This window comes from Olea europaea, unplaced genomic scaffold (genome assembly GCF_002742605.1).
Source record: "Olea europaea var. sylvestris unplaced genomic scaffold, O_europaea_v1 scaffold2797, whole genome shotgun sequence".
Taxonomy (NCBI): Eukaryota; Viridiplantae; Streptophyta; class Magnoliopsida; order Lamiales; family Oleaceae; genus Olea; species Olea europaea.
In genome coordinates, this window is record NW_019246451.1 from 20,503 (window position 1) to 44,748 (window position 24,246).

General features: G+C 33.8%; 2 protein-coding genes across 9 annotated transcripts; one reads left to right on the forward strand and one right to left on the reverse strand.

Annotated features, from left to right (window-relative positions):
- Positions 1–2,168: 2,168 nt before the first annotated feature.
- LOC111383965 (cullin-1-like) lies at positions 2,169–6,505 on the forward strand. Of its 8 annotated transcripts, XM_023008164.1 has the most exons (7): positions 2,442–2,557; positions 3,300–3,362; positions 3,480–3,560; positions 3,671–3,867; positions 3,968–4,061; positions 6,226–6,273; positions 6,355–6,505. In XM_023008164.1, the coding sequence occupies exons 4-7, from the start codon at positions 3,770–3,772 to the stop codon at positions 6,466–6,468; spliced, it is 354 nt and encodes a 117-aa protein (XP_022863932.1). In that variant the 5' UTR covers positions 2,442–2,557; positions 3,300–3,362; positions 3,480–3,560; positions 3,671–3,769; the 3' UTR covers positions 6,469–6,505. The 8 variants fall into 8 exon arrangements, 6 of the variants coding, with proteins under 6 accessions (XP_022863931.1, XP_022863934.1, XP_022863932.1 ...); XM_023008167.1 differs by lacking the exon at positions 3,480–3,560 and having other exon boundaries at positions 3,744–3,867; XM_023008163.1 differs by lacking the exons at positions 3,300–3,362; positions 3,480–3,560 and having other exon boundaries at positions 2,169–2,557.
- Positions 6,506–14,493: 7,988 nt separating this feature from the next.
- LOC111383969 lies at positions 14,494–23,818 on the reverse strand. The gene is made up of 9 exons (XM_023008171.1): positions 23,531–23,818; positions 23,249–23,430; positions 18,220–18,401; positions 17,636–17,920; positions 17,495–17,553; positions 17,350–17,386; positions 17,171–17,242; positions 15,638–15,962; positions 14,494–15,117 (listed from the first exon to the last, which is right to left on the reverse strand). The coding sequence occupies exons 1-9, from the start codon at positions 23,640–23,642 to the stop codon at positions 14,701–14,703; spliced, it is 1,671 nt and encodes a 556-aa protein (XP_022863939.1). The 5' UTR covers positions 23,643–23,818; the 3' UTR covers positions 14,494–14,700.
- Positions 23,819–24,246: the final 428 nt, after the last annotated feature.

A 24,246-nucleotide genomic window follows, 5' to 3' on the forward strand; every position in this document is an offset into this window, starting at 1 on the left:
CTTATTTTTCATCCACACATTCTCTATCAATCTACCATTCTAAAATTCATTTTTCCATCAAAATGGGTGTCAAACACTCTCTAACTTGTAAATGGATATATATTAACTAAAAAATTATTTATAAGCAAAAAAAATAAAATACATTATAATAAAAATACTTCTAACTAAAATATTACTTATAAGATAGAAAAATTACATTATAATTTAAAAATTATAAGTAAAAAGAAAAAGCACCTTTATGTGTGTGTGTGTGTGTGTGTGTGTATATATATATATATATAATAAAAATACTATAAATAAGAAAAAATTCACTTATAAAATATAAAAATGTTGCTTGCAAGTAAGAAATTTATTTAAAATTATTTAAAGTATAAAGTTAACGTATAATTGTAAAATTACTTATAAGTAAAAAATATTAACTTAAAATTTTCTGCATGTTAAGCAAATTATTGTCAAACGACCTCTCCGTACTATGATGTAACTCAATTTATTTTTCTTAGCTTGTATCAATCATATGATTGAACGTTGAATCGATAGCTAAATTAAATGACACGACTCAAAATTTTTGGGGCCATTTGAAGCATCATAATTTAAAGGGAAAAATTCAAAAGTAAGAGGATAAGTATGGTCTATTTTAAAATTAAGAACATAAGTTTAAACTTTCAAATATCAAATATTTAATAAAATTTATTTATGATTTAATTAATTAATTATATTTAGGTCACATATCTATATAATTTGGTCACAGTTTCACAATTTAGTTGGTCATATATTATTTTTCAATCACAAATCACGATTTTGAAATATTTTACGATCACAATTCTAAAATTTTATAAGTCACAATTTTTCATCGATCATAGATCCAAAATTAATACGTCACAATTTATTTATCAGTCACAAATAACAAATTTTATAGATCACAACTTATTAGACAGTCACAAAATTAATATTTTTTTATGTCATACTTTATTTTTTTGGTTACAATTAAAATTTTCATTGATCACATATTATTTGATGGTCACAGATTAATCAATTTAATGGTCACAATCAACCAATTAATCTGTGACCACTACCAAATCTTGTGACAACCATCGCCTCCAACAGCACCTCCGTGATCCCAAACAAATCAACACGTCCACCCCCCATAGATTATGTTCACCAACATCTCATCATCATCACCACCGCACCCACTGCCATGACCACCGTCGTCTACTGCGACAACCACCGTACTCCACCCACGACCACCACAACCCACACCAAAAAAAAATCCCCAAATCTGACACCGGATTCTACCACCACCACCACCACTGCCATCACCTTCGCTCAACCACACCACCACCACACACAACCAAAATTGCAGATCCAATATCATCGGCTGAAGGCCACGATACCCGCCATTGCAACACACCTTTGTTTCTTCTCCATCGTCGGCCACCACTACTTCAAGTGTTGGTCGTAGATCTGCATTGCAACTATTGCTTCTGCGATTAGCTCTTGAAATGGATAGTGGGAGGGTGACGACGAAACACCACTTCACGCGCCGATCGTAGATCGGTTTCGAGATATTACTTATGTGCTACTAGTCGCCGGTGAAGGGCTCCTGAAATGGATAGACGGCCGGTGAAGGGAGAGAATGGATAAGGCAAACGGGTAATTTGGATAGTCTTTGTCTTCAACAGCTCTCGTGCCTATGCCAGCGTTGCCTCGTGCAGATCTTCCACATCAGACGTCGACGTCCTCAATGGAGCCGACCTTCGCCATGAAAAGCCTTGCTAAATCGCCTCCTCATCCGACAATAAGGAAGATGTAGAGAGAGAGTGAAGAGGAAAGGGTTGAGGGTTAGTGTGAAAATCGGTTGGGTGGGTTAATTAGTAAAAATATTTAATTTATAAAAGTATTAATTAAAATAAAATTTATGATTATTGAAATCTTAAACTCCCCTTTGATTTTTGAACTCTAAATTTTAATACTAGAGTTCTTTGTAATTTCTACTAATTTAAATTAATGCTGCTCATGATCCGATTTCAATTGTTTGAACGGCCATGGAATGGAAATTCAATTAGCAGCCCACTTGACAATTTATCGGGCCTTGACCCATTATTATGCCCTAGTTGTGACCGTCCATTTTACTTTTACTTGGTTAAATGAACTCTTCCTCTGCGCCTCTTCGTGGGGTGAGAAAAGCGGCTGCTTTCCCTTCTGTGCTCTCTGCCTATTGCTATTCATTCACTCTACCGCCTTCTCTTTGTGCTTTTACCTTTGGTTTTCTAAGTGGGTGAACTCTAGCAACTGTAAGTGGAGGAGAGGTTGAAGGAGGTTTGGGTCGATTTTGTTTGAGGTGTCGATTTAAGGAGAAACTGAGCCCGGTTAAAGCCTTGGTGGTCATCATCTTCTGCACAACATATGGTATCAGAGCTTTGTGGGATTTCTCCGGCCAAGATTCGACTAAAAGAGGCCAAATCGCGCGGTTTACGTGAAGTGGCCGAACCTGAAAATCCAAATTCCAGCCAAACCTGTGACCGACCGGGAAAACCAAGGCCATACCCGGAATCAGCAGGTGGAGGGGATTACTTGTTTAGATTGGGTTCTCTACTTTATGTGGTTTTGTGTTATTATTTGTAAGGGCATGTTCTTAGGTAAATTTTTTTCGCAATAAGTTTAATTAGGCGTGGTGTTCATATGTTGGTTAAGTTCAATGATGCACGCTTCATTTGTTGCCCTTGAAACTGGACATGCTTATGTAATTGCTAAAGGTTAGTCTTAAAAATATATTAACAAGTGAATAATTTAGTTCAAATTGTAAATATGGATTTGGTACTACGTAATGGAACTGGAAGGTAACTTTATTCACAGAAGTTTTTAAAAATTTTGGTGCGGTGGTTAAAATGATGATTTTGAAAGAGATTATGTGAGCAGTGTAAACGGGAATTTGAAATTGGACACTGCTGTCATAGATAAGCTCTGTATGTGTGGTTGAATCATTCTGTTGGTGATATTTCTGAATTGATCTTGTTTGGATATCAAGTCACTTCAGATGTCTAGATGTATTATTTTAATTTCGTTTTTAGTTTAATTATATGAAAGAGGTAATAAAATTGAAAAAAAATATTACCATTTCTCATAGCATGATCTAATATAAAAGAAATTTAGTTACAAAATCCATTATGACTGGATAATTCTGTAAACTGTGAAAATATTGTTTTAAACGGTAGTGAGTAGAAGGGAATGTATAAATTTAAATAATAAGATTCTTCTTTTATTCAATAATATTGAGTATTATACTTTACCAAATATTGTAGAGTGGGATGGTTGTTCAGTCAAGTTTCAGTAAAGGAGTAAAGGGTTGAACGATGGGAGCCGAGGTAGGTGAAGTATATATAAAAAACACTAACATCTATGATTATTTTATCAGTTTATTTAGTAGCATTTTTCTTCATTTGTGAACTATTTAAATTAAATTTTCATGATGATTTTTGAAGAGATTATGGGGAATTAAGTGAGCAGTGTAAACGAGGATTTGAAATTGGACACTACTGTCATAGATAAGCTCTGTGTGTAAGGTTGAATAATTCTGTTGGTGATATTTCTGAATTGATATCGTTTGGATATCAAGTCACTTCAGATGTCTAGATGTATTTTGTTGATTTAGTTTATTTTGTGGCAATGGTAGGCTATACCAGAACTGAATTGCAGCGTTCTAATTTGTTGAACTTTTGCTGGTATAAAACATGACAATGAACCAGCGGAACACTATTGATCTAGAACGGGGATGGGACTTTATTCAGCAAAGAATCACAAAGCTGAAGAACATTTTGGAAGGGTTTCCTGGCCACAATTCAGCTCGGAGGACTATATGATGCTCTATACGTATGATCTTTTATACTCCATCCTGTTAGTTTAGTGTTTGATATCATTGGGGATGATTATCTTGTGTACTGTTTCTCAGATTCCTAAATCTTTTCTACAGGACAATTTATAGCATGTGCTTTGAAAATCCCCAATGTGAGCAGCAATTGTATGACAAATACAGGGAGTCGCTTGAAGAGTACATTACATCAATGGTTAGGCTAAGACCATTTCCTTCATTTGGTTGTAGCGACAAAGTTGCGTTTATTGCATACAGATGCAAATTGTACATTTCATATATTAAAATTTAGCTGAACGCTGATGCTTTATCCATAATGACAACAGTGCACGTTGTAATGTCGTATTTCTTTTTCACTTCTCAATTGGTGTTTTTGAAAAAATAAAAAATTCATTGTTCCTACTATTCTAATCAGGGCTGCAGTTTGTTTCTTAATAACTGACATAGGTCTCTCATGTCTCAAGCTTATTCTATCCTGAGTTTATCATTGTTCCCCCATAACTCTTTTATTTTAATTCTTTGTGATGGTTATTCTTGAGATGTTCCTAACTATTTGTCCAGATCATTGAAATGCTAAAATATTGATGAATTCCTTGTTTTAATAGCCTATAAAATCCTAGAGCTTGCGCCAGTAACATGTCATTTTATCAGTTCTATTCGCTAACGTCCACATGCATAAGGGTTCTTTTATTCTGTTTGCTGTGTTATCAACTCAACACTCAATCATCCAATATATCTCATTAATGCTGTGTGTGTTGTTGTTGTTACTTTTTATTTTATTTTATTTTTTTGGGGGGGGGGGGGGGGGGTTGGAGGTCCTTTTTTAACTTAAAGAGTATTGTGTGCATATAAGTAGGGGGTCCTGTTTTAACTTGTGTTTGATACACCAAAATTTTCCAATTTTATGGTATTTGATAGGGTTTTATTTCCATGGAATTGCCTTGCTTGTCTCGGGAATTGATCTTTTCTTGATTTTTAAGGAAAACCAGAATTCCATGTTACTGTAGCATTTTGTCTTTTTTTTCTTCTTCTTATTTTGTGTGTGTGTGTGTGTGTTGGTAATGGAAACAAATTCTAAAATTTATTGGAAAAAAATATTTCTTTTTAATTGACAATTTTCAAGTAAAACAAAATCAAATGAACACCCAAAGATAGATGAAATTTTTTTTTTTTTTTTTTTTTTTGGGCAATGGAAACAAATTTCATTCCCAATATTAGTAAATTTTATCCCTTTAATTGACAATTTTCCTGTAAAACAAAGTCAAACGGACATAAAAAAATACTTTAATTTAAACATTTTTCACGTGGAAAATTATACTAATCAAACACAATAATTTACAATTCTCAGAAAAATAATTTCTCATCAATTCAATTCCCTGAAATTCATTTTCTTTTCACCCAAATTCCACATTTGCAATCAAACGAACCCTAAGTATTGTGTGCATGAAGTAGAAAGGCTCTGCCGATGTTGCACCGTTTGGATGCTTAACATAGCTCCACCATGCGTCCTCCCTTTCCATGTGCTTTTGTGCAACCTCATCCCAGCCTCCCTCTCTTCCTTCCTTGACCGGTTTGAGTGCCCAAAAACCATTTCAAATGAATACCTGGAATGAACAACTTTTGGGAAACTTTGTAGCATCATTGTGTATTCAAGTATGTTCTTAAGTTTCATTCCAATGCAGTCACTGATAAATGGTCTATAGAATTTCTGGGATGAATCATTAGGACTCGAAAACTAGGATCAGAGTACCAATCCCTATTTATCTAATTTACCTCTGTTCGTTGTTCAGTGTCATGTTTAGTTTTAACATTCTAGTTATCACCAGTCTTCTCTAAATGTTTCATTTCCTTGTGTTTTGTTTTTCATTTAGGTACTGCCTCCACTGAGAGAAAAACATGATGAATTAATATTAAGGGAGGGAGCTTGTGAAGTAGTGGTCAAACTATAAAATCATGGTCAGGTGGCTCTCAAGATTCTTCAAGTATCTTGATCGGCACTTCATTCCTAGGAGGTTGCTCCCACCACTCAAAGAAGTTGGTCTCACTTGCTTCGGAGACCTGGTAACTTTCGATTGTGTGAAATCCGACTTCTTCGAGTGGTGGGAGCGACCTCCTAGGAATGAGGTTGCACAAAAGCACATGGAAGTTACCATGAGCGACCTCCTATTTATATGTTTCTGTTTTGAATTTCTCTCTCTGCTGTCTGAGAAACTGGTAATTGCCACCAAGTAGAAGCAGTTGCTCATTCCTTCGTTCTTTTTGTGTCTTGCATATTTTATTTTTTATATTTTGCCCTCTTTTACATATCCTGTTTTCAGCTGTGTTTATAAGAAATGTTGGGTTCTAAATTCTAATTTCAGGTATACCAAGAGTTAAATGCAAAAGTAAGGGATCATATTTTATCTCTGGTATGATATCTGTGAGATCTACAATTGTTCTCCATTCCGTTTGCATTTTTTGTTCTGTGGTCAACAATTTTCTTCTAGTAGATTGATCAAGAGCTAGAAGGAGAGCAAATTGATCATGCTTTATTGAAGAATGTGTTAGATATATTGGTCGAAATTGGAATGGGACGGATAGAGCATTCTAAGAAGGATTTCTAAGCAGCACTGCTTAATGAAACTGCAGCTTATTATTGTCGGAAGGCTTCGAACTGGATCTTAGAGGATTCATTTTCAGACTATATTTTAAAAATCAATATTCCTTTTCATTTTAACAAACCCCCCCCCCCCCCCCCCAAAAAAAAAAAAGAAAAGAAAATTATAAGGTTAATAAAATATAAAACATGCACACACAATTGGCAAGGGGGAAAATTTTTGAAATGGAAATTTAGTTACTTGATGGTTTATTTTAATATTCTTGGCAAATCCAAGCTGAGGAATGTTTAAAGCAGGAAAAGGACATGGTTTTTCATTGTCTTTATTCAAGTAGTGAGACTAAGTTGATTGAGGTTTGTCCTGCTCTTCTTGGCAAATCCAGACTAAGTTTTTTGAGTTTGTCCAGCTCTTAAAAATGGGTGACGGTTTTGTGGAGCATCCTGATTTGTTGAAGAAATTTAAGGGTTGGTTTCCGTCTATTTTAATTTTCTCATCTTATGATCATACATTGTTTTTGTTTGTTACGTAGATAGTACAGTATGAGTTATCTGTTTATGTCATCCAACTACTAGAGGAGGAGACCTATGCTTGTCATTTATTGTTTAGGGATGATAAGGTACACATACTGTTGTTGCTATAAATGGTGGAACTATTTTATTTGATTTCAATCCATTGAAGTGGTTTCACATATTTTTTGGTCAACAAATAGAGGAATTTTCAAGAATATATAGGCTCTTCTCTGACATACCTCGAGACTTAGAGTCTGTTGTTGATCTATTTAAGTAATTTGTGGTCTGCTTAAGTCTTTTAAAAGTCGACTTTTATTTTTCAAGTCCTTTATTTCTAATATATAATATCATCTTGAATTCACAGTATATGCTACCAACAATCAACTTGTGTGAATTCAAGATGCCATTATATATTAGAACTTGAAAAATAAACGTCGACTTTGAAAAGACTGAAACAAATCACATGCTTAAATAGATTAGCAATAGATTGTAAGCCTCGAGGTATATTGGAGAAGAGCTTATACTTTCTTAAAAATTCCTGTATTTGTAGATTTAAAAATATGTGGATGCACTTCAATAGATTGAAATCAAATAAAATAGTTCCACCACTTGCAGTATGTGTACCTTATCATCCCTATGCAATAAATCACAAGGTCTCCTTATCAAATAGTTGGATGGCATAAACAAATAACAACTGATACTTTACTATCTACAGGAACAAACTATATATATGATCATAAGATGAGAAAATTCATAGACGGAAACCAACCCTCAAACTTCTTTAAACAAATTAGGATGCTCCATCAACCATTTTTAATAGCCGGACAAATCTCGAGCAACCGAGTTTGAATGAAGACAATGAAAAATCATATCATTTTCCTGCTTTAAACATTCTCAGCCTGGATTTGTAATGATTAGTTGACTCAAATACTTGTTTGAGTAATCATTATGTGGATATTGTGCAATCCTAAAAACATATATTGTGATTTCTGGTTTTATGAAAATTGTTTAGTTCTATAGAGATACTAATATCTCAATTAAATTGTGGTGTGAATTGAACTTTGTTGGATAAATTAAGTTTTTACAATCAACTTGTGGTGTGATTTGAACTTAGTTGGGACTAGAAATTTGGTTGGTCACTTATTTACTGATGGATATTGCTCATTGGAAGTTCTTAGCTCCTCTTCCTAGTCTGTGCGAAATTAGTCGAGTTACAACATTTTTACTCCGAATTTAGTGAGAACCAGGCCTTGTAGACGAAAGAATCGAACTTTTTTGAAAAACACAAGAATATAAATAATGATGTCAAAACTTAATTAATATTAGTTAAAGAAAATGAAATGGAAATTTGACTGGTGATGCCACGTCAGCAGTGGGTAAAGAATTATCCTGCCCCAGTGTGCAGGAGGTCAATTCTCTTACCATGTTATACTTTCAATAAATTTTGGAGTTTTACATATTTTATGAGAGTGGATTATTAGTTTTTCAAAGGTATATATAGAAATATATGCAATTCAGAATCAAGAAATCTCCAATTCAAGGATGGTGTCAAAGTTGTCTCTTCTATTGGTGATTTTGGTAAGATTTTATGAATATATTATTTCTTGTTATTTTAGTTTTCTTGACTTTTATTTTAGATTTCTTTAATTTATTCAGATATTAAATTCTGGACAAGAGAGCAAATTTTTTATTACGATCATGCTGATGGCGGTCTAGACAATGATGCTTAACACCCACCCATTTCGTATCCCTAAAATGTGAATGTCTAAGATAACATTATTTTTTTGGGTTAAAAACATGGTTAGTTGACTCAAATTCTTGTTTGATGTAAAGTGTGACGTTTAGATAACGCATTTCATATTTATTTAATAATTTAAATCACGTGTAAACACTTCCCAAACATTATATTTCAATTTAAAATGGCTGAAAATGTAAAAATTGAATTAAATAATTATGACAATTATTTGTTTCACTCACATGAATACTTATATATTTTAGCTAATTAAACATTTTAGTTCATTAAATTGCAATAATTAACTTATTTTACTCAGATGTGTAATGAATTTTATCATTACGTACCAAATATAATATTTGGAAACAAAGAAAATGAATATTATATTTAAATTATTAAATATATATGAAATGCGGCTGTGCTATTTGCACAGCACCCTGTGGGGTCCACGCCCGTCTCACACCCTGTGCATAGGGTGCTGTGCAAGGAGAGTTTTCCTATGAAATGCATGATGAGTAAGTGAAATGTATTTAGAATAATGCTTGTGGTACATCGAGGTGTCCAAAATGGACACCTGGCGCCTTGGTATTGGTCGAGGCGTAGGTGGGCCTCGGCGTGGCAGGCGCCTCGGCCAATACCGAGGCGTCGGGTGTCCATTTTGGACACCTCATTGGATACCGTAATGTACCCATAGCATGATTGATGTATTTATGCGTTGACCCAAGGTGTGCTTCTACTTTGTAGAAGTATCTCTAAAATGAGGATGGAGATACTTTGGCATATATTCTTCGAAGTCCTCATCTTCTACAAATTGAACTGTCTCACTCACTACTATAAATTGCTCCATTTACTCATACTTCTCAAATAGTATCGTCAAAGGAAAATTACGATCTTTAGTCAGTTAGAGCATAGAAGTCGAGCTTGAGGACTGACCAATCTAGAAACTGTTTTTATGCAATTTTTGAAAGATCAACAAGAGCATGGATTACCAATGGGTATTTGCTAAATTCATAATTGACATACTTTAGCAATTTTTATATTCACATATATTTCTCTTCACCATACTAATCATCACCCTAGAGTGGTTACACGAGAGAATGTTCCATCACTTCGGCATGTGTCGTATTAGTTCTGCAATGTGATTAGCAAACGAGTAGAAAAACACAAATATCTTGTGAGAATATAATTAACACTTGGAAAAATAGGATCTTTTGTCGTAAGATTTTGAAATAATAAAATCATAGTGTAAACAACATATAAAGAGAACTTAAACAAATGTTAATGAAAGTATTACGAGGAAAGTATGAAACGTTGGAAAAGAATGAGAGAATTCGTAAAGTAGTGGGGAATAGATGAGGATTGATAGGGGGGTAACAAATAATATCAAAAAGAAAATTATAAAATATTTTTTTTTTTATAGGGAAAATGAGCGCAATAAAGGATATAGACGACTTGCTAACATATTATCGAATCGATCTAGGTCGAGTTTTTAATGTGTGGAGCCTTGCAGGTCTAGGTGTCTTGACTCTTGACTGGTTTTGATATTAGAGTGTGCCACAAGTTTTGGTGGATAGGTGGTCAGAGAAAAAAGAGGATTCTTTCTTTCTTTCTTTCTTTCTTTCCATCTTTTCGAGGACTATCTTGGACAAAAATCTTGAGCGAGGATTGGGATTTAATTTATTTATAGTAGCGGTACTTTGACTCAATTTTCAATTAGGTCACTATATTTTAATTTTGTCTCAATTTAAGATACTTCTAATTTTCTCACATTATTTAATGCTAGAAGTTCACGTGGTTGCTACATTCTAACGTCTATCCCACGTCGTCGTAAAAAAATGTGATACAGGTGAAAGTGTGAATGAGAATAAATATGAGATTACAAAAGCATTACTCGTGTAATAATAAGCAATTTGGTGGATAGTTGAAGAATAATCATCAATGGTTTTCACACCAGCCACCACAATGAACCCATTAATGGGATGATATAAGGTAATATTGTCAATTACTTCATTAAATTTAACTCTCCAACATTCATATACGTGATGCACTAGATCACAAGCAGTGGTATTTATCGAGCTACGATATTTTTTTCATAAAGTCATTGCTCATAAGTATGATTCTTATCGATTCTTTCATAACAAAATGAATTAATCAATTCATGAACGAACCTATAAAGCTAAACACAATAAATAGCAATTAGATAAAAAAAAAAAATGTGTTATAGCACTTACACAACAATTACCAAAAAAATACATATAGGACTCAAAATAGTCAGATAAAAAGGTGAAAATTATAATCACAGTATAATTAATGCCCATTTCAGCAAATGTATGTTTTGTGAACCAATATCAGAACTTCAATGAGTATTGGGCTTAATCTATGAAATTAATTTTTTTTTTTTTTATAATTTAGGTATTCAAGCTTCGCTTGACGAATTCTGAGGAGTGACGGTCTTTCTCCCTGGTTTGCCATCCAAGTAAATTCGGATACGATCACAGCTTATTTATAAGTGAGGTGATGGTCGAAGGCAAGAAATTTCTAACGAAATCGTATCATTCTGCAGGCAATAATAACTAAAATCGAGACTAGGGAGCCAGATACCATGTAGCACATAACAATTAATACTCAAACAGAGATTCAAAACAGAGTTTGAATCCAGGTGTGAAGTGTTAAGCACATGTATTGTTCAATTTTTTGTGGTTTTTTAAACTGTTCAATCACTGCTTGACACGTGTCATCTGATTTTAAAACCTGTCACCAATCCCTGTTGGTGTAGCATCACTGGTATTGGTCGATTTTACACAAACCTTCATCTTCAACAGTCCTATCAAGTCTGAATACATCTAGTCTGAATGGAGTATAAGCATCCTCATCAAAACTTTCTAACTCATAAAATCCTCTAGGAGGTTCCTGTAATACAATATACCAATCATAGATGTATCACTTTTTCTAGAATAAAAAACTTCTTTTGCTTGTGATGCTAAAACAAAAGGATCTTTTTCAAATTGGTGTTTTCTTCTATGAAAATTTACCAATGTGAATCCTTCTTCAATCTTGACCGCACTATCTATATTTGCCCAATCACAATAAACCAATGCCGAATTGCTAGGTGCATTTTCAATGGAGATTGCAACTTGCTTTCACATTTTCATTTCAGCCCCAGTGGAATAAACTACCAAACTTGATTTTGAGATTTCTGATATGAAAAGAAAAGGTAAAAATACTTCCTGACTGAAAATCTTGTTACCAAGCACAACTAATTGGTTGTACTGGTCTATGCTTCATTTGTTTGAAGCAGTAATATATACAATTCATAATGAACAAAAACTAATTCGTGTGCAAAATATGGATGATAATCAAAATGGGATCTGAGATTATGCTGAATTGGAAGATTTCAGCCTTGGATATGTTAAAGATTGTTGAATAGTGTCGTCTCTAACACTTCCCTCGTACTCAATGTTGGAGGAGAAAACTTGAAGTTTTCAACAAATCATTTGAAATGTGGGTTTCAAAATCCTTCAGTGAAATAATTTTTGAGATTGAGTTTGAGTTAATAAAGTGATTGACAAAGGATTTAGTGCACCATTTCAAACTTATGATTTATGAAGGACAAGTGCTTAGTTTACAGTTGCTTTTGATTTCTACGGTTGTGGATAGCGGACTGCCTTTGATTTATGAATTATGACTTAAGAGCGATTCATGGATATAGTACTATCTATTGGTTTATTATTTATTATGTATTTATTTATATCATCATTCCTATGAATTTGCCTTTGCCCTTTGGTTCATTCACTATTTTTAATTTCTGGCATTGTTGAGCAGTATTTGAAACGTAATGGACATTTAGACATTACTGGTGATGATTTATGTGCATAGTTGACAATCTTAAATTGCTATTTACCTAGAGAAACAAAAAAACAATTGATGTGCTACATTAATTGGAAAAAAATGAATGATTATTTCCCAATTGCTTATAAGATTTTGCTAACTGTATCGATTATAGTTGTTTCAATAAAAAGAAGTTTCTCCAAGTTGAAGTTGACCAAGATTTATCTCCGACCAAGTATGTGAATGTCACAACAAAGATGGAATGAATTAACCATGTTATCTATTGAAAAAGAAATGGTTGAACATCTCAACTATCCAAAATTAATTGAAATTTTTTCTCTAAAACGGTAAGACGAGTTGTATTTAAATTATCTTTTAGTAACATTTTCGTATTGTTATTTGATTGTAATAGAAATATATTGAATAATTTGTTTTATTTGTTGTTTTATTATTGATTTTTAGTTAACAAATTTAGTTCCGTAATGTTCTTATATATGAAAAAAATTGTATGCTTACTACGATTTAGGAGCCTAAATTCTGAAGGTCGTCTCAAGCCTCGCGAAACACAAGTATGGTCCTGCAAATAAATAAGTAGAAAGATTGTTGACCAATAGATAAGGTAGTTACTAGTTCAATGGTGAAGAAGGAATAATCTTTTTTTTTTTTGTTGGGAAAATAAATATATGACATGTTTGTTAAGAATGAAGGAAACAAATTAAAATTTTGTATATTGTAATGTCAACTACAGTACCAAATATAGGCTCTCAAAGCAAAAAAATATAAAGAAATAAGACAACAAGATTAGAAAAAGAAAAATTCATCATAACTAGAATTATGATTATTCACAAGGAACAAACCAGAATTTTTTATTGACTTGGAGAGAAAATGTGAAAAATATAAGTTTAGTATTATAATCTTTTATTTGTAAATAAATTATTTATTAAGAGGAAAGTAGAAGATAAAGAGTGCTGATTTTCTCGACTATTAAAGTGAAACCTTAGATATAAACGTTATGTATGAATAGATCCATTGCCCGTATCTTAAGCATGTTGTTTTTATAATAATGTAAATAGATAAAAATAAGTGATAAATAAATTGCCAGTAGTCGTAGGTACCATGATATGTATGAAGAATAACCAAATTATAAGAAGTTGCCAAACTTGGCCTGAATATTTACATTCATCAACTCGACTGTGAATTTGTGCAATCTTTGAACAGAGGCTCAATAACCTACTCTCTTTAAAAAACTAAATGATTTATTTTACATATTCATTTTTAATAATAATTCACACAGTAAAATATTTTGCATATAAATCTAAAAAAATTTGCACTTCTTAACTGCACATTTTGCAAAATTCACTATTTAAAACATCATTTTTAGACAATAATACGATCAAACAGAGGCCAGTGATCACACAAATGATTATCATAAATGTGTTGAATCATGCAATAATTTTTTTACGGGGGCATATGTTATTCTAATATAGGCTTCTCATTTGATTGTTTATTTTACGGGTTAAATATATAACTTTTAATGATATTTGTGATTGGACCAAATTTATCAAGTAATCGATGGGACATTTTACACCTTACGAGCTATTTTTAATATGATGTGATAATTTGAAGTATGTGAACCGAAAATATATATAAACCCTAATTAGAGTTTAATTCGTAATGGGACGACTTGACAATTTCCTATGAAGACTAGGTCTCTTCTCCTCCTATTATTTTCATTAGCTTGCCTCATTGACGACTTATACTTTGTGAAGAGCAAGGAGAGAAAAATCTAACTACTATTATTTATATCAACGATGGTTTCCGCAAATATAAATTCGAATCATCAATTTATAATGATGTGATTCCTAATTCTTAGCATGATTATCATTAAATTCAACAATATATAAATATTTATACTTTTGTTTTAGATCTCCCCAGCCCCTAAAGGATCCGACGAAGGGTCACTTTTCTGCATATGCGAGAAAAACAAAGAAGTGTGAAACTTCTACACGACGAGCCGACATACATTGATGGTGAACATTTCAAAGGCTTTACAGACTGCCTTCAGCATTTAAAATTGAGTACAAAGACAAGATCTTTGAAAAATGAACCAAACTCTAATTCATGAAAGAAAGAAAATATACGAAGCTAGAAAAGAAACTCTTCTTCCCCTCAAGTATGCTTATCATCTTCAAGTCCTTCGTCTACTTTTGGCATATGCTTATTACCTTCAAGTCCTTCGGCTGCTTTTGGCATATGCTCTTTAGTGTAAATGCGGTGTTGTCTCTCCCTACCATATATTAAGAAGAAAAGTAGAGAAAGCATGGATGCAATAGCAACCATAACCAGCCCTACATAAATCCATTTGCTGTACCGTCGCAAGCCAGGACAATGCGTTCCGTTTATTTCAGTGAATGTTTGTCGGACAAAAGAACAATCTTGTAAATCAACCAGGAATGGACCGAAATGAGACAAGCCATAGCTCACGTTTACTGTGGCACCCATCTGACTGTAAAGTGCCGGCGTCAGACGGCCGGTAGTGATACAGATCCCATCTGGTGAAACTTGACAAACATAGTTACTCCATATCTGCATGGTGAAAAATAATATTACTCATCTTGGTGATAATTAATATTTTGCAAGCCTCAACCTTTGTCCTCAGCTTTTGCCTGGGAGATTATTTTGTAAGCATATTTATGTGTATATACTTTGAATTATTGCGGAACCACATAAATCTTACGCCATTTTATCCATTTTTCTCTCTGTTTATTCAGACAAGCAGGATATATACGTGTTTTTTTCTTCCAGCAAGAGCTAATAAACCTTAGTAAAAACAAATCCTCGTCTTCAAATAGTTGACTCCGTTCCACTTAAGTCATGCATATATACTTCTCACAGGAGCACAACTCTAAAATCAAGAAACATGTAAAAGTAGAATGTAGTTTACACAAATTAATGCAATATAATACCCACAACACAAAATTCAAGCCCTTGTAATTTATTCTTGTGAAATCTATTAGTGCATATTCTGCAGCAGTGGCAAGCATACAAGCAAAATTACTAGTGCCATTTTTCAGCTATGCAAAATTCTAAAGGATTTAGTGAATACCTGTGTTGCATTATTCAAATCCACTTGCCCTGGTGAACACAATCTATCTGTCGTGTCAAAATTAAATGGACTGCAAAGGGTAGGCAGGAGCGGACCGGATTGGTTGTAATACACAGCCTTGAAGTTGGGGGAGAAATTGATGTTCGAGACATTGGTGATGACCTGGTTAATTACTTCGACTAGTTGAGATGTAACTTCCTTGCTCTTTACTAAGGTTTCTTGTGCAGTGGCATTGTCCACACAAGGTAATATCTCATCTAAAGCTGTATGAGCAGTTGGATTTTGTACCCACTGCTCCATTGCTACACAAGTATCTGCTGTCACACTAAAATGAAAAACCGGCCAGTGATTGTAACGTAAGAAATTAGAATTTGATTTAAAAAATAAAGAGGACAATGCCAATTATAAGAAAAACGAATTTGCTGACCAACTGAAGAGAAACAAAGGCTAACAGCTCCAACGGATCTTTCAAAGAAACAGTAAAGTAAGCATTCAGTATGAAGAATGCACCAGAAAACTTGAATGCCCAGTTTTCTCCTCTTTCCCAACCGAAATTTTCAGTAGGGGGAAGTATCTTAAATTTTAAGTTTACTGCCTTCCAGCATAGAACACCCACCCAAGTCCTGCCTGGAAGTTTATTGCAACTATGTAAAAGGTGTTGGATAGTGTGGAGTCTAATTATACTGTACCGTTATTCGTGACTAGCAGAAGGTCGACCTTTGCGGTAAGGTCAATAGAGGGCCATAGACAGAGGTTTAAACTACTACTGCTCCATTAGAGTGAGAACTTACAGCAATTAGCGAATGTAGCTCTCACTTTGAGGTGAACGACCACAAGCCAGTCAGTGTGTGCAATCATTATTGCTCTCGAAAGTAGGGAATTATTCCATAATAAAAAAGGCTATTTTCTGGGGGTAAGGAATTAGGTTCATCAGGCTGAATATTGGGAATCTAGGTTCCATTTTCAGGTATTTTATTAGGGATATATTATCCCCTTTTAGGGCCTAAACTTTTATGTTTTAGCAAAAAGCATGCAATACAAAAAGAGACAAGGAAGAAAATGATTTCAAGTTAGACGCTATAAAGGTTTAACTAAAAACACGACAGGATGGTTCGAGCAGAAAGAGCAGGAACGAATCTGGTAAAATGGAAAGAACTGAAAAAATGAGAGGTGAACCATTTAAGATAAGTCGAGAAGTGGATGGTTCACCTCAAAATATGGTTTTATTTTTTTAATCACCAGTTTGATCTCTACCCTGTTTGACCCTTTTATCTTACCCTTTCTTTTCCACGGTCCATGACGGGTCGATTTTCAAAACATTGTTAAATACTATTTCAAAACCTACCTACTCAAAAAACGAAATCAAGTTTGTTGTAATCCACTATTTTCTTTTGCCAGTATCGTCTGACTACAAAAAACATTACTCGCCACTTTAATGGGAAAATGAACAGTTTAAGCAATTGTATAAGTAACCTAGCTAGCAAGAGGACATAGAGGTGAATAGATAGATAAGGAATCTATAATTGAACATACTTGTGGAGAAGAAGGAAAATGCCACATATTATGAAAGTTCCTGTCACAAGAATCCATCCAACAATCACCAAGCTGCAACAAAAAATTGAAGCACTCTTTTAGAAACGTAGTAAACCTACTTGAAAATAAAAACACTCCAGAGAGCAAAGAAATTCAAGGTAAATAGATGTACCACTCACATGTACACAAGAAACTGCAAGCCGAAAATTGAAAACGCTGAAGAGAAAGTTCAAAGTAAGCATGTTGACAGACAAAAATGTGATCAAAACAAGTTCCAGTATTATATTTTTTGGCGGTAAACTTAAGAAGTCAGAATAGGCCTACCAAATCCAAGAACTGTTAAGAGAAGCATAACAGCGGAGACCACGATAAGTGCCACCCTTCTGCGTTAACATACAATATACAAACTAAAATCAGTTCGAAAGCCATTAAGCTGAAACAAACATTCTGAATGGCATCACTTACACAGATTCAATTACATTCTTGATGTCCTCCGAATTGTCTTGTGTTTCATTGGCAAGTGTACTAGCAGAAGAGCTTATCTTGGCTTGAATCTGATCAATATCGGATTGCACATTAGATGGAAGAAGAACTTGATCCACTGCAATCTGCTTGGCAGCAGAAAGATAATCTGAAACATTTTGAAGATTCTCAGCTGTTGCATCTGCTTGGTCTACAACATATCCCAAAGTATTTACGATACTGCTATGAAACTTTCCCTGGCCAGAATACAAAACCACGCATCCAATGCTGAAAATATAAAGAAACAAATTAGCTTGACAATGAAGAACAAAAGAGAATGAATCAATTGTGTGCAATACAGCTGTGCGTTTAGTGTGTGTCACAGACAGATTAGGAAGAGCAGTTTTGCTAAGCTTAAAAAGTTGACTTGTAAGTTGTCAAAGTTGAACATAAGTTAAAAAAGAACATATATAAACATGTTTTGATACAGAAACTTCTTATTTCAAGCTTAGCTAAACATGCTTCTAAGGGGGGAGAGAGAGAGTTACAAAGTGGCCATAGTAAAGAGTAGATGGAGAGAGAAGTACATAGTGGCCAAAGTAAAGAGGACGAGGAAAATGAGGGAGAGTGCATAAGCAGTTCGAGAATAGCCATATGGCTCCCTTCGAGAGCAACAGTGGCAGAGACAGATCAGAAGTAAGCAGAGCCCAAATACTACAAACCAGGCAGCCGCAAAACCAAACAATGGGACAGCAGTAAATCCCACAGACTGCATGAAAACATGAATTACAATGAAATAGATGTTGTATGAGATTAATGGGCATCTCTTAAAAGGGATGGGCGTGCAGTTTATTGGCTAAAAACTAGAGATCACTAGATTAAGAATTAGTTAATTCCTCAAGACTCGGGAATTTTCCGATTGCTTAAAAACATGGATAGTGATTAACATATCTTCACAAACCTGAATATCAACACATCAACAAATATTATAGTACCAGCAGGATAGATAAAGCCTGGTTCTCTATCTCTAGGAACATGTCTGTGCCAATTGTACAAAAACTTACATATGTAGTAAGATAAAGGAAAGATGCCTTAGGAATTAAACTCACGTGTACACATTCTACATTACACACGTAATCGTCAGGCTTCAGTTTTTATAATGAAATTATGCTGAGAGTATCATAGGCTTCAAATGCTAAAAGTAATGCTCCCATCTTCTCTTTCATTTAACAGTGGCGGATCTAGAGGGTGGCCGCCCTAGCTGGATCCGTCGGGAAATTTTTTTTTTTTTATTTTTTTTTTATAGTGATAGATTAAATTTTTACCTTATATTGTTGGTAATTGATTTTATTTTCAAACATCCTCGTAGCTTACTTGGTGAGAGCCAACTTTAATATACTTCAAGTCTTAGGTTCGAATCTTTGTTAATGGACTTGTCATGTATTATTTTTATTCTATAATTTTTACCAAAATTCAATAAGAGAGGGACAATAAGGATTCGAACTCATGATCTCAAGCAAGGGTTGTGGTGAACTTAACCATTATGGTACCTCTTGAATTGTGTTACTAAATTTAACAAAATGATATTTGTTAGGTTTTGATTGTTTTAATGCAAACAATTTTAAATATTCGAATTCACACACTTCTTTTGAATTATACAAAACTTGACAACAATGTTATTTGATGAGTTCTATTTATTCTTATAGCAGAATTATATATATTCATTTTGAACAAAATAATTGATATATTTATACTTTAAGCCTTATTCGATTCACCCTTTTTTTAAAACTACATTTTTCTTTATTCTTTTCATCCATACATTCTTCAATAAAATAATATTACACGTAAATTCAAAAAATTTCTTCATTTTTAGTCACACTTTCAGACGTTCTCCATCAAATCACTATTCCAAAATAAATTTTTTTGCAAAAAAAATGGATACCGAAAGGACTTTTAATATTTTATTACGACCAACGGTAGATGATCAACGGTCGCCCGTGCTGACTCAAACTCCTAGATTCGCCACTGCTTTCAACATAAAGATTCTGAATTCTAGATAAGGATGTGCATCATGCATGTAATAGTTACAGGTTCTTTATATATGATTTAGAATCTCATCAGTAAATTATCGAATTGATTATATAGAAATCCGATCTGTTCGATTGGCTTCCATGTTTTACTGTAAGAAAAAGAATTGTTTCTTAATGGATTCATATATCAATAGTATATATGTTTGTAAATGAAAGTGATTTTAATATGATCTTTGATAATATTTTCACCTAATTAATGCTAAGAAAGGACATGTTTATTAAGAACCCTATCTAAGAGGAATGCAATGTTGTGATATGGAATAAAGCACGAACTATTACACCCTGTGGCTCTATGACCCTAATTCATAAATGGCGAAAAATATAATAATAATTGGACCTTTAATGAAATAAAAGCTGACATTTGTTTTATCATGCTTTAATTTGGCATCCAAATAATATAATATTTTGATCTTAGTACCATGAGAAAGTTAAAATCACTTGGATGTTTCACTTCATCGTTCCTTTTTATTTGTTAAATATACATTGTTATGTACAACAGACCCTTATTCATAAATGAATAAGAGGTATGTTAAAAATAGACATTGTCACTCATCGGGAGGGCCACATGGCAATACCTTCAATATATGGCAGTGAGTGATTCAATGAAAAAGTGACACTTCATGTGAAAAGCTTACAAGGAGTTTGACTTTTGCTGTGATTGTAAGTATTATGCCCTAAGTCCAATCAATTTTGGACATAAATACTTTATATATAATTAATGTAATTAAATGGCAGATCTATTATTTAATTAATAGACAATTAAATAAATAATAGAGTTCGTAAATTCAAATCTTTGTAATTTGTTAATCACAAGGAGTTGTGATTGTCATATACAAATTACATTTGATTGAATTTTAAATCATCCGTGGTCGTAAGTAATATCGAGATACGGATATCGTTATTATGGATAGACTATCACGTGTGGCATTTGTTACTTGTGAAGTAAGTAGCTAATCTCACAAGTTAAAGTGTAGTGACACTTAAATGAACACGTGGATGTTTTGTTATAGAACAAAACATTGGAGATCCGTCGAGAGATTCCACGTGGATAACTATCTGAGTGCCAGTAGTTAATCTCTAACGTTCGGTAGTGGAATTGGTCCTTAGACTTGAGGTCGTCATGGTACCTTATATAAGGACAATCATACTTTGGCGGTGTTGGATGTTGCTCTGCAAAGGGCCGCTAATACCATCGTTCGGGTACGTCAAGAATCGTATGAAGGTTGTGATTGACCAATAAATGATTCGTCACTCTTAGATAGTAGAAGATTATGATCTGCATTTCATTCAATTAAGTCGATAACGAAATCCTTGGCCAAGGTGTACTCATAACTCGAAAATGAACTTTCGACTTATATTGACTTAATAGTAGAGTGAAAGATATGATCGATAATCGAAATTGACACACTTCCATATCTCGTAATTTATCGGATCATATTGACGAAGGGATTATAGTTTCACGGTAAACGAACGAGTTTGATTTTGTCATACCACGTGACATTTTTCGTCACATGTATTGCACTGACACATTGCTAGATGTCAATCAGGGACGGCGAGTATGAATTGACGATAAATTAAAAGGGTGTTTTAATTTATCAATTTTGATTATATCAAAATAATATTTCACGTCGTTAAGCATCGTACTCGAGAACCTAATGGGTCGCACACAAAAGAGAATTGGAAGATTGCAAATTGTCAATTGGTTAATTTAACAATCGTTGAATAAATTAATTAATTGGATTTGTTATTTATATTCCCGAATTAATTAATTGAATTAATTAATTCACGGATAGGGTTTAATTAATTAGATTAATTAAATATTGGACCGGACCGATCCCGTTTGGGCTTATATAAATAAAAGGTTAGGGTTTTCAATTCAGATAGTTTTCATTATTCTTGCTGGCACAAGTAAGAAAACCCTGACAGCTGCAACTTGTTCTCTGTGTAGATTACCGTTGGAGGCTAAACAATTGCACAGCTGTGGATGGCGAATCAAGATTGCTGGAACGAAAAGAATAGCAAAGAAATTTGCAGATCTGAAAAATGTACAATCTTATCACAATTTCTATCTAAACACAAAGGCGATTCTTGGTGGGAATTGAAAATTATTTTAAATTCCGCTGTGCATGTATAAGTAGATTCCCAACAGTGATTTGTTTTGATTGAGGGAATCAAGCATAGATCAGTAGACATAAATCCTTTTCAGCTCACCCACAATGCTCGATCAAGTTGAGATTGAGCCATGCCAGAGATATGGCTATGGTTAAACATGGTAGGACAATATGGTGGTCGAGCAATGCTTGATCTCCTTCCTTAATGGCCATACGCAGAGTCACAATCAAGAAATCAACAACCATTTTTGTTGTTGCCCGTAAGGCAACCTCTAGACAATCGATGATCATACACTTGTCAATCTACCTCGCCACTGGTCGTTCGTACACGACCTAGTCAAGCATGGCTGGCTAATTCTTTCTGCTTGCCATGCCTTTAGGGTAAGGTATCTAGTTGAGTTGTGTGTTGATCGTCGAGTTAATACAAACTTAACTAACTGAAGTGTTCTCTGTAAGACATTGAATACTATCTAGCAAACTTTCAATTGACTTCATAGCTTCTCACTGTCGAGATACATCAATAATGAGTAGGGGACTAGCCATATATTTCTACCTTATAGTCAAAAGAAATCCGCAAACTAAACCATCGAAATACCACAAAGCACGGGAGGATGAAGATAAGTCCGAATTTCATAGGCTTTGACCTCAGCCGTGGTCGTACCTTAAAAATCATGTTTACATGAGTTGTAGCCACTGCATTTAGTGATGGGGTTGAGCACTACTTGACCATGATCGTGCTTTTTAAAGCATTGCCAGTGGAAGATTTTGAGAGCATGGCTCCACATGGTCAATCCATACTCAGCTAAGGGGAGACCCGAGAACACCCTATCTATGCATTTCCTTAGTCAAAAAAAATTCCGGATAAAATCATATTCATTGTAATAAGCCAACCTCCAAATTCCTAAGGCAATCGCCACATAACCTTCCCGACGAGCGACTCGTTCTTGTTTGACCGCCTCAAATTCGTCTATATATTAGGATCCCCTTGCACACACAAAGGGGTTTGACAGTTTTCCACAAACGCTTCCGTGTATACTATCTTTGTAGCTCGCCAACATCATTAGTCCTACAATTCATCTGGTGAATTTATTTCCTGAGCTTGAAAATGACCCTTTTTGGTCCTCATGGGCTCGATCATTCTCACATAAAGTAAAAAACGAGAGTTTTAAAATAATTGTTTTTTTATTTTTTTTAGCGTAACTTGAAATAAGCAAAGATTACTTCTGAAAAAAGTCACTTTTTTTTGCTTAAAATTAAGAAAAATATAAGTTATCCGAACATTTTGGAGCTACTAAGTTATTTAAAAGTGATCTTACCTTTTCTCGGATGAGCCAAACATGCTCTATCACACAAACAAACAGTCACACACAAATTTAAGACTGTCAACAGAGAAGTTGAAAACTTTGAACACTTACAGCCCAGTAATGGTGGTCAGCGAGGTTCCAGCCTCCTGTGTACTTCTTGAAATCATTAAGAGGGTCTTTTCTATAGGTCCTTTCTGCCGCCAACACTAGAGTTGAGTTCAATTCTAACTCAGTGGAATCCTCATCAAGAAACCTTTCATTTTTCCCCCAAGAAAAAACAACCCCATTGGTCCCTGCAAGATTTTCCAAGAAAATGAGCAAAAAACTGGTAATAAAATCATAAGAAAGGAAAATTAAGCAAAAATCATTAAAAAAGTAAAAATGTGTATGTACCTGAAGTATGAAGTGATTGAAGAGTGAGAGAATGTGATTGTGCAATTGAAAATGAAAAAGGAGTGGAAGAAACAAGTAGAATAGAAAATAACAGTGACCTCAAAGATAACATTGTTTGCGTAGTAAAATGCTTGTTCTACTTTCTGGAATTATGGAAGAAAATTACTAAAACAAATGGTTTCAACTTCAAGTTCCCCACAGAGAAGAGAGTTTTTCAAAAACTATAGCAGCCGTTTTCACACACAAAAACACACTTGTATGTGGAGGAAAGCAGAGGGCAATGATGGGTTTGCTGAACGCTGATTACTGTAAACAAAACTGGTTATGTCGGGGCATAATCCTGTCATTCCAAGAATGCCCTTCATTATCCCCAGGAATTACTATTTTTGGTTGCTATTAAAGTAAAATAAATAGTAATTAAAACGAGAATCTGGGAAAAATGTATTTTTGAATTATAATTTTTTCAAGAAGATATAGTTAGAAACTAAAAAATGAATATATTATTTTATTGAAAAGTGTGTAGTTGAGAAAAGATAATAAATAAATTTTAATTTCAATGAGGGCAATTAGCCTCTGTTTGACTATTATTTGAAAGTTCTTTTTTCTATATATTCATTTCAATAATAGATTTACATGATAAAATATATGCGTTTAAATTCAAAATAATTCTATTTTTTAATCACACATTCTTCTAAAAATTACTTTTCAAAATATTA

Excerpts from the sequence above, each read along its gene's own strand:
- LOC111383965 (XM_023008163.1), top strand. The coding sequence starts at position 3,770 with ATGGGACTTTATTCAGCAAAGAATCACAAAGCTGAAGAACATTTTGGA. Across the intron at positions 3,868-3,967 it reads GACTATATGATGCTCTATAC|GACAATTTATAGCATGTGCT; the intron begins GTATGATCTTTT and ends TCTTTTCTACAG. Across the intron at positions 4,062-6,225 it reads AAGAGTACATTACATCAATG|GTATACCAAGAGTTAAATGC; the intron begins GTTAGGCTAAGA and ends TTCTAATTTCAG.
- LOC111383969 (XM_023008171.1), bottom strand. The coding sequence starts at position 23,642 with ATGTTATCTTTGAGGTCACTGTTATTTTCTATTCTACTTGTTTCTTCC. Across the intron at positions 17,554-17,635 it reads AAGAATGTAATTGAATCTGT|AAGGGTGGCACTTATCGTGG; the intron begins GTAAGTGATGCC and ends ATGTTAACGCAG. Across the intron at positions 17,243-17,349 it reads TTGCAGTTTCTTGTGTACAT|CTTGGTGATTGTTGGATGGA; the intron begins GTGAGTGGTACA and ends TTTTTGTTGCAG.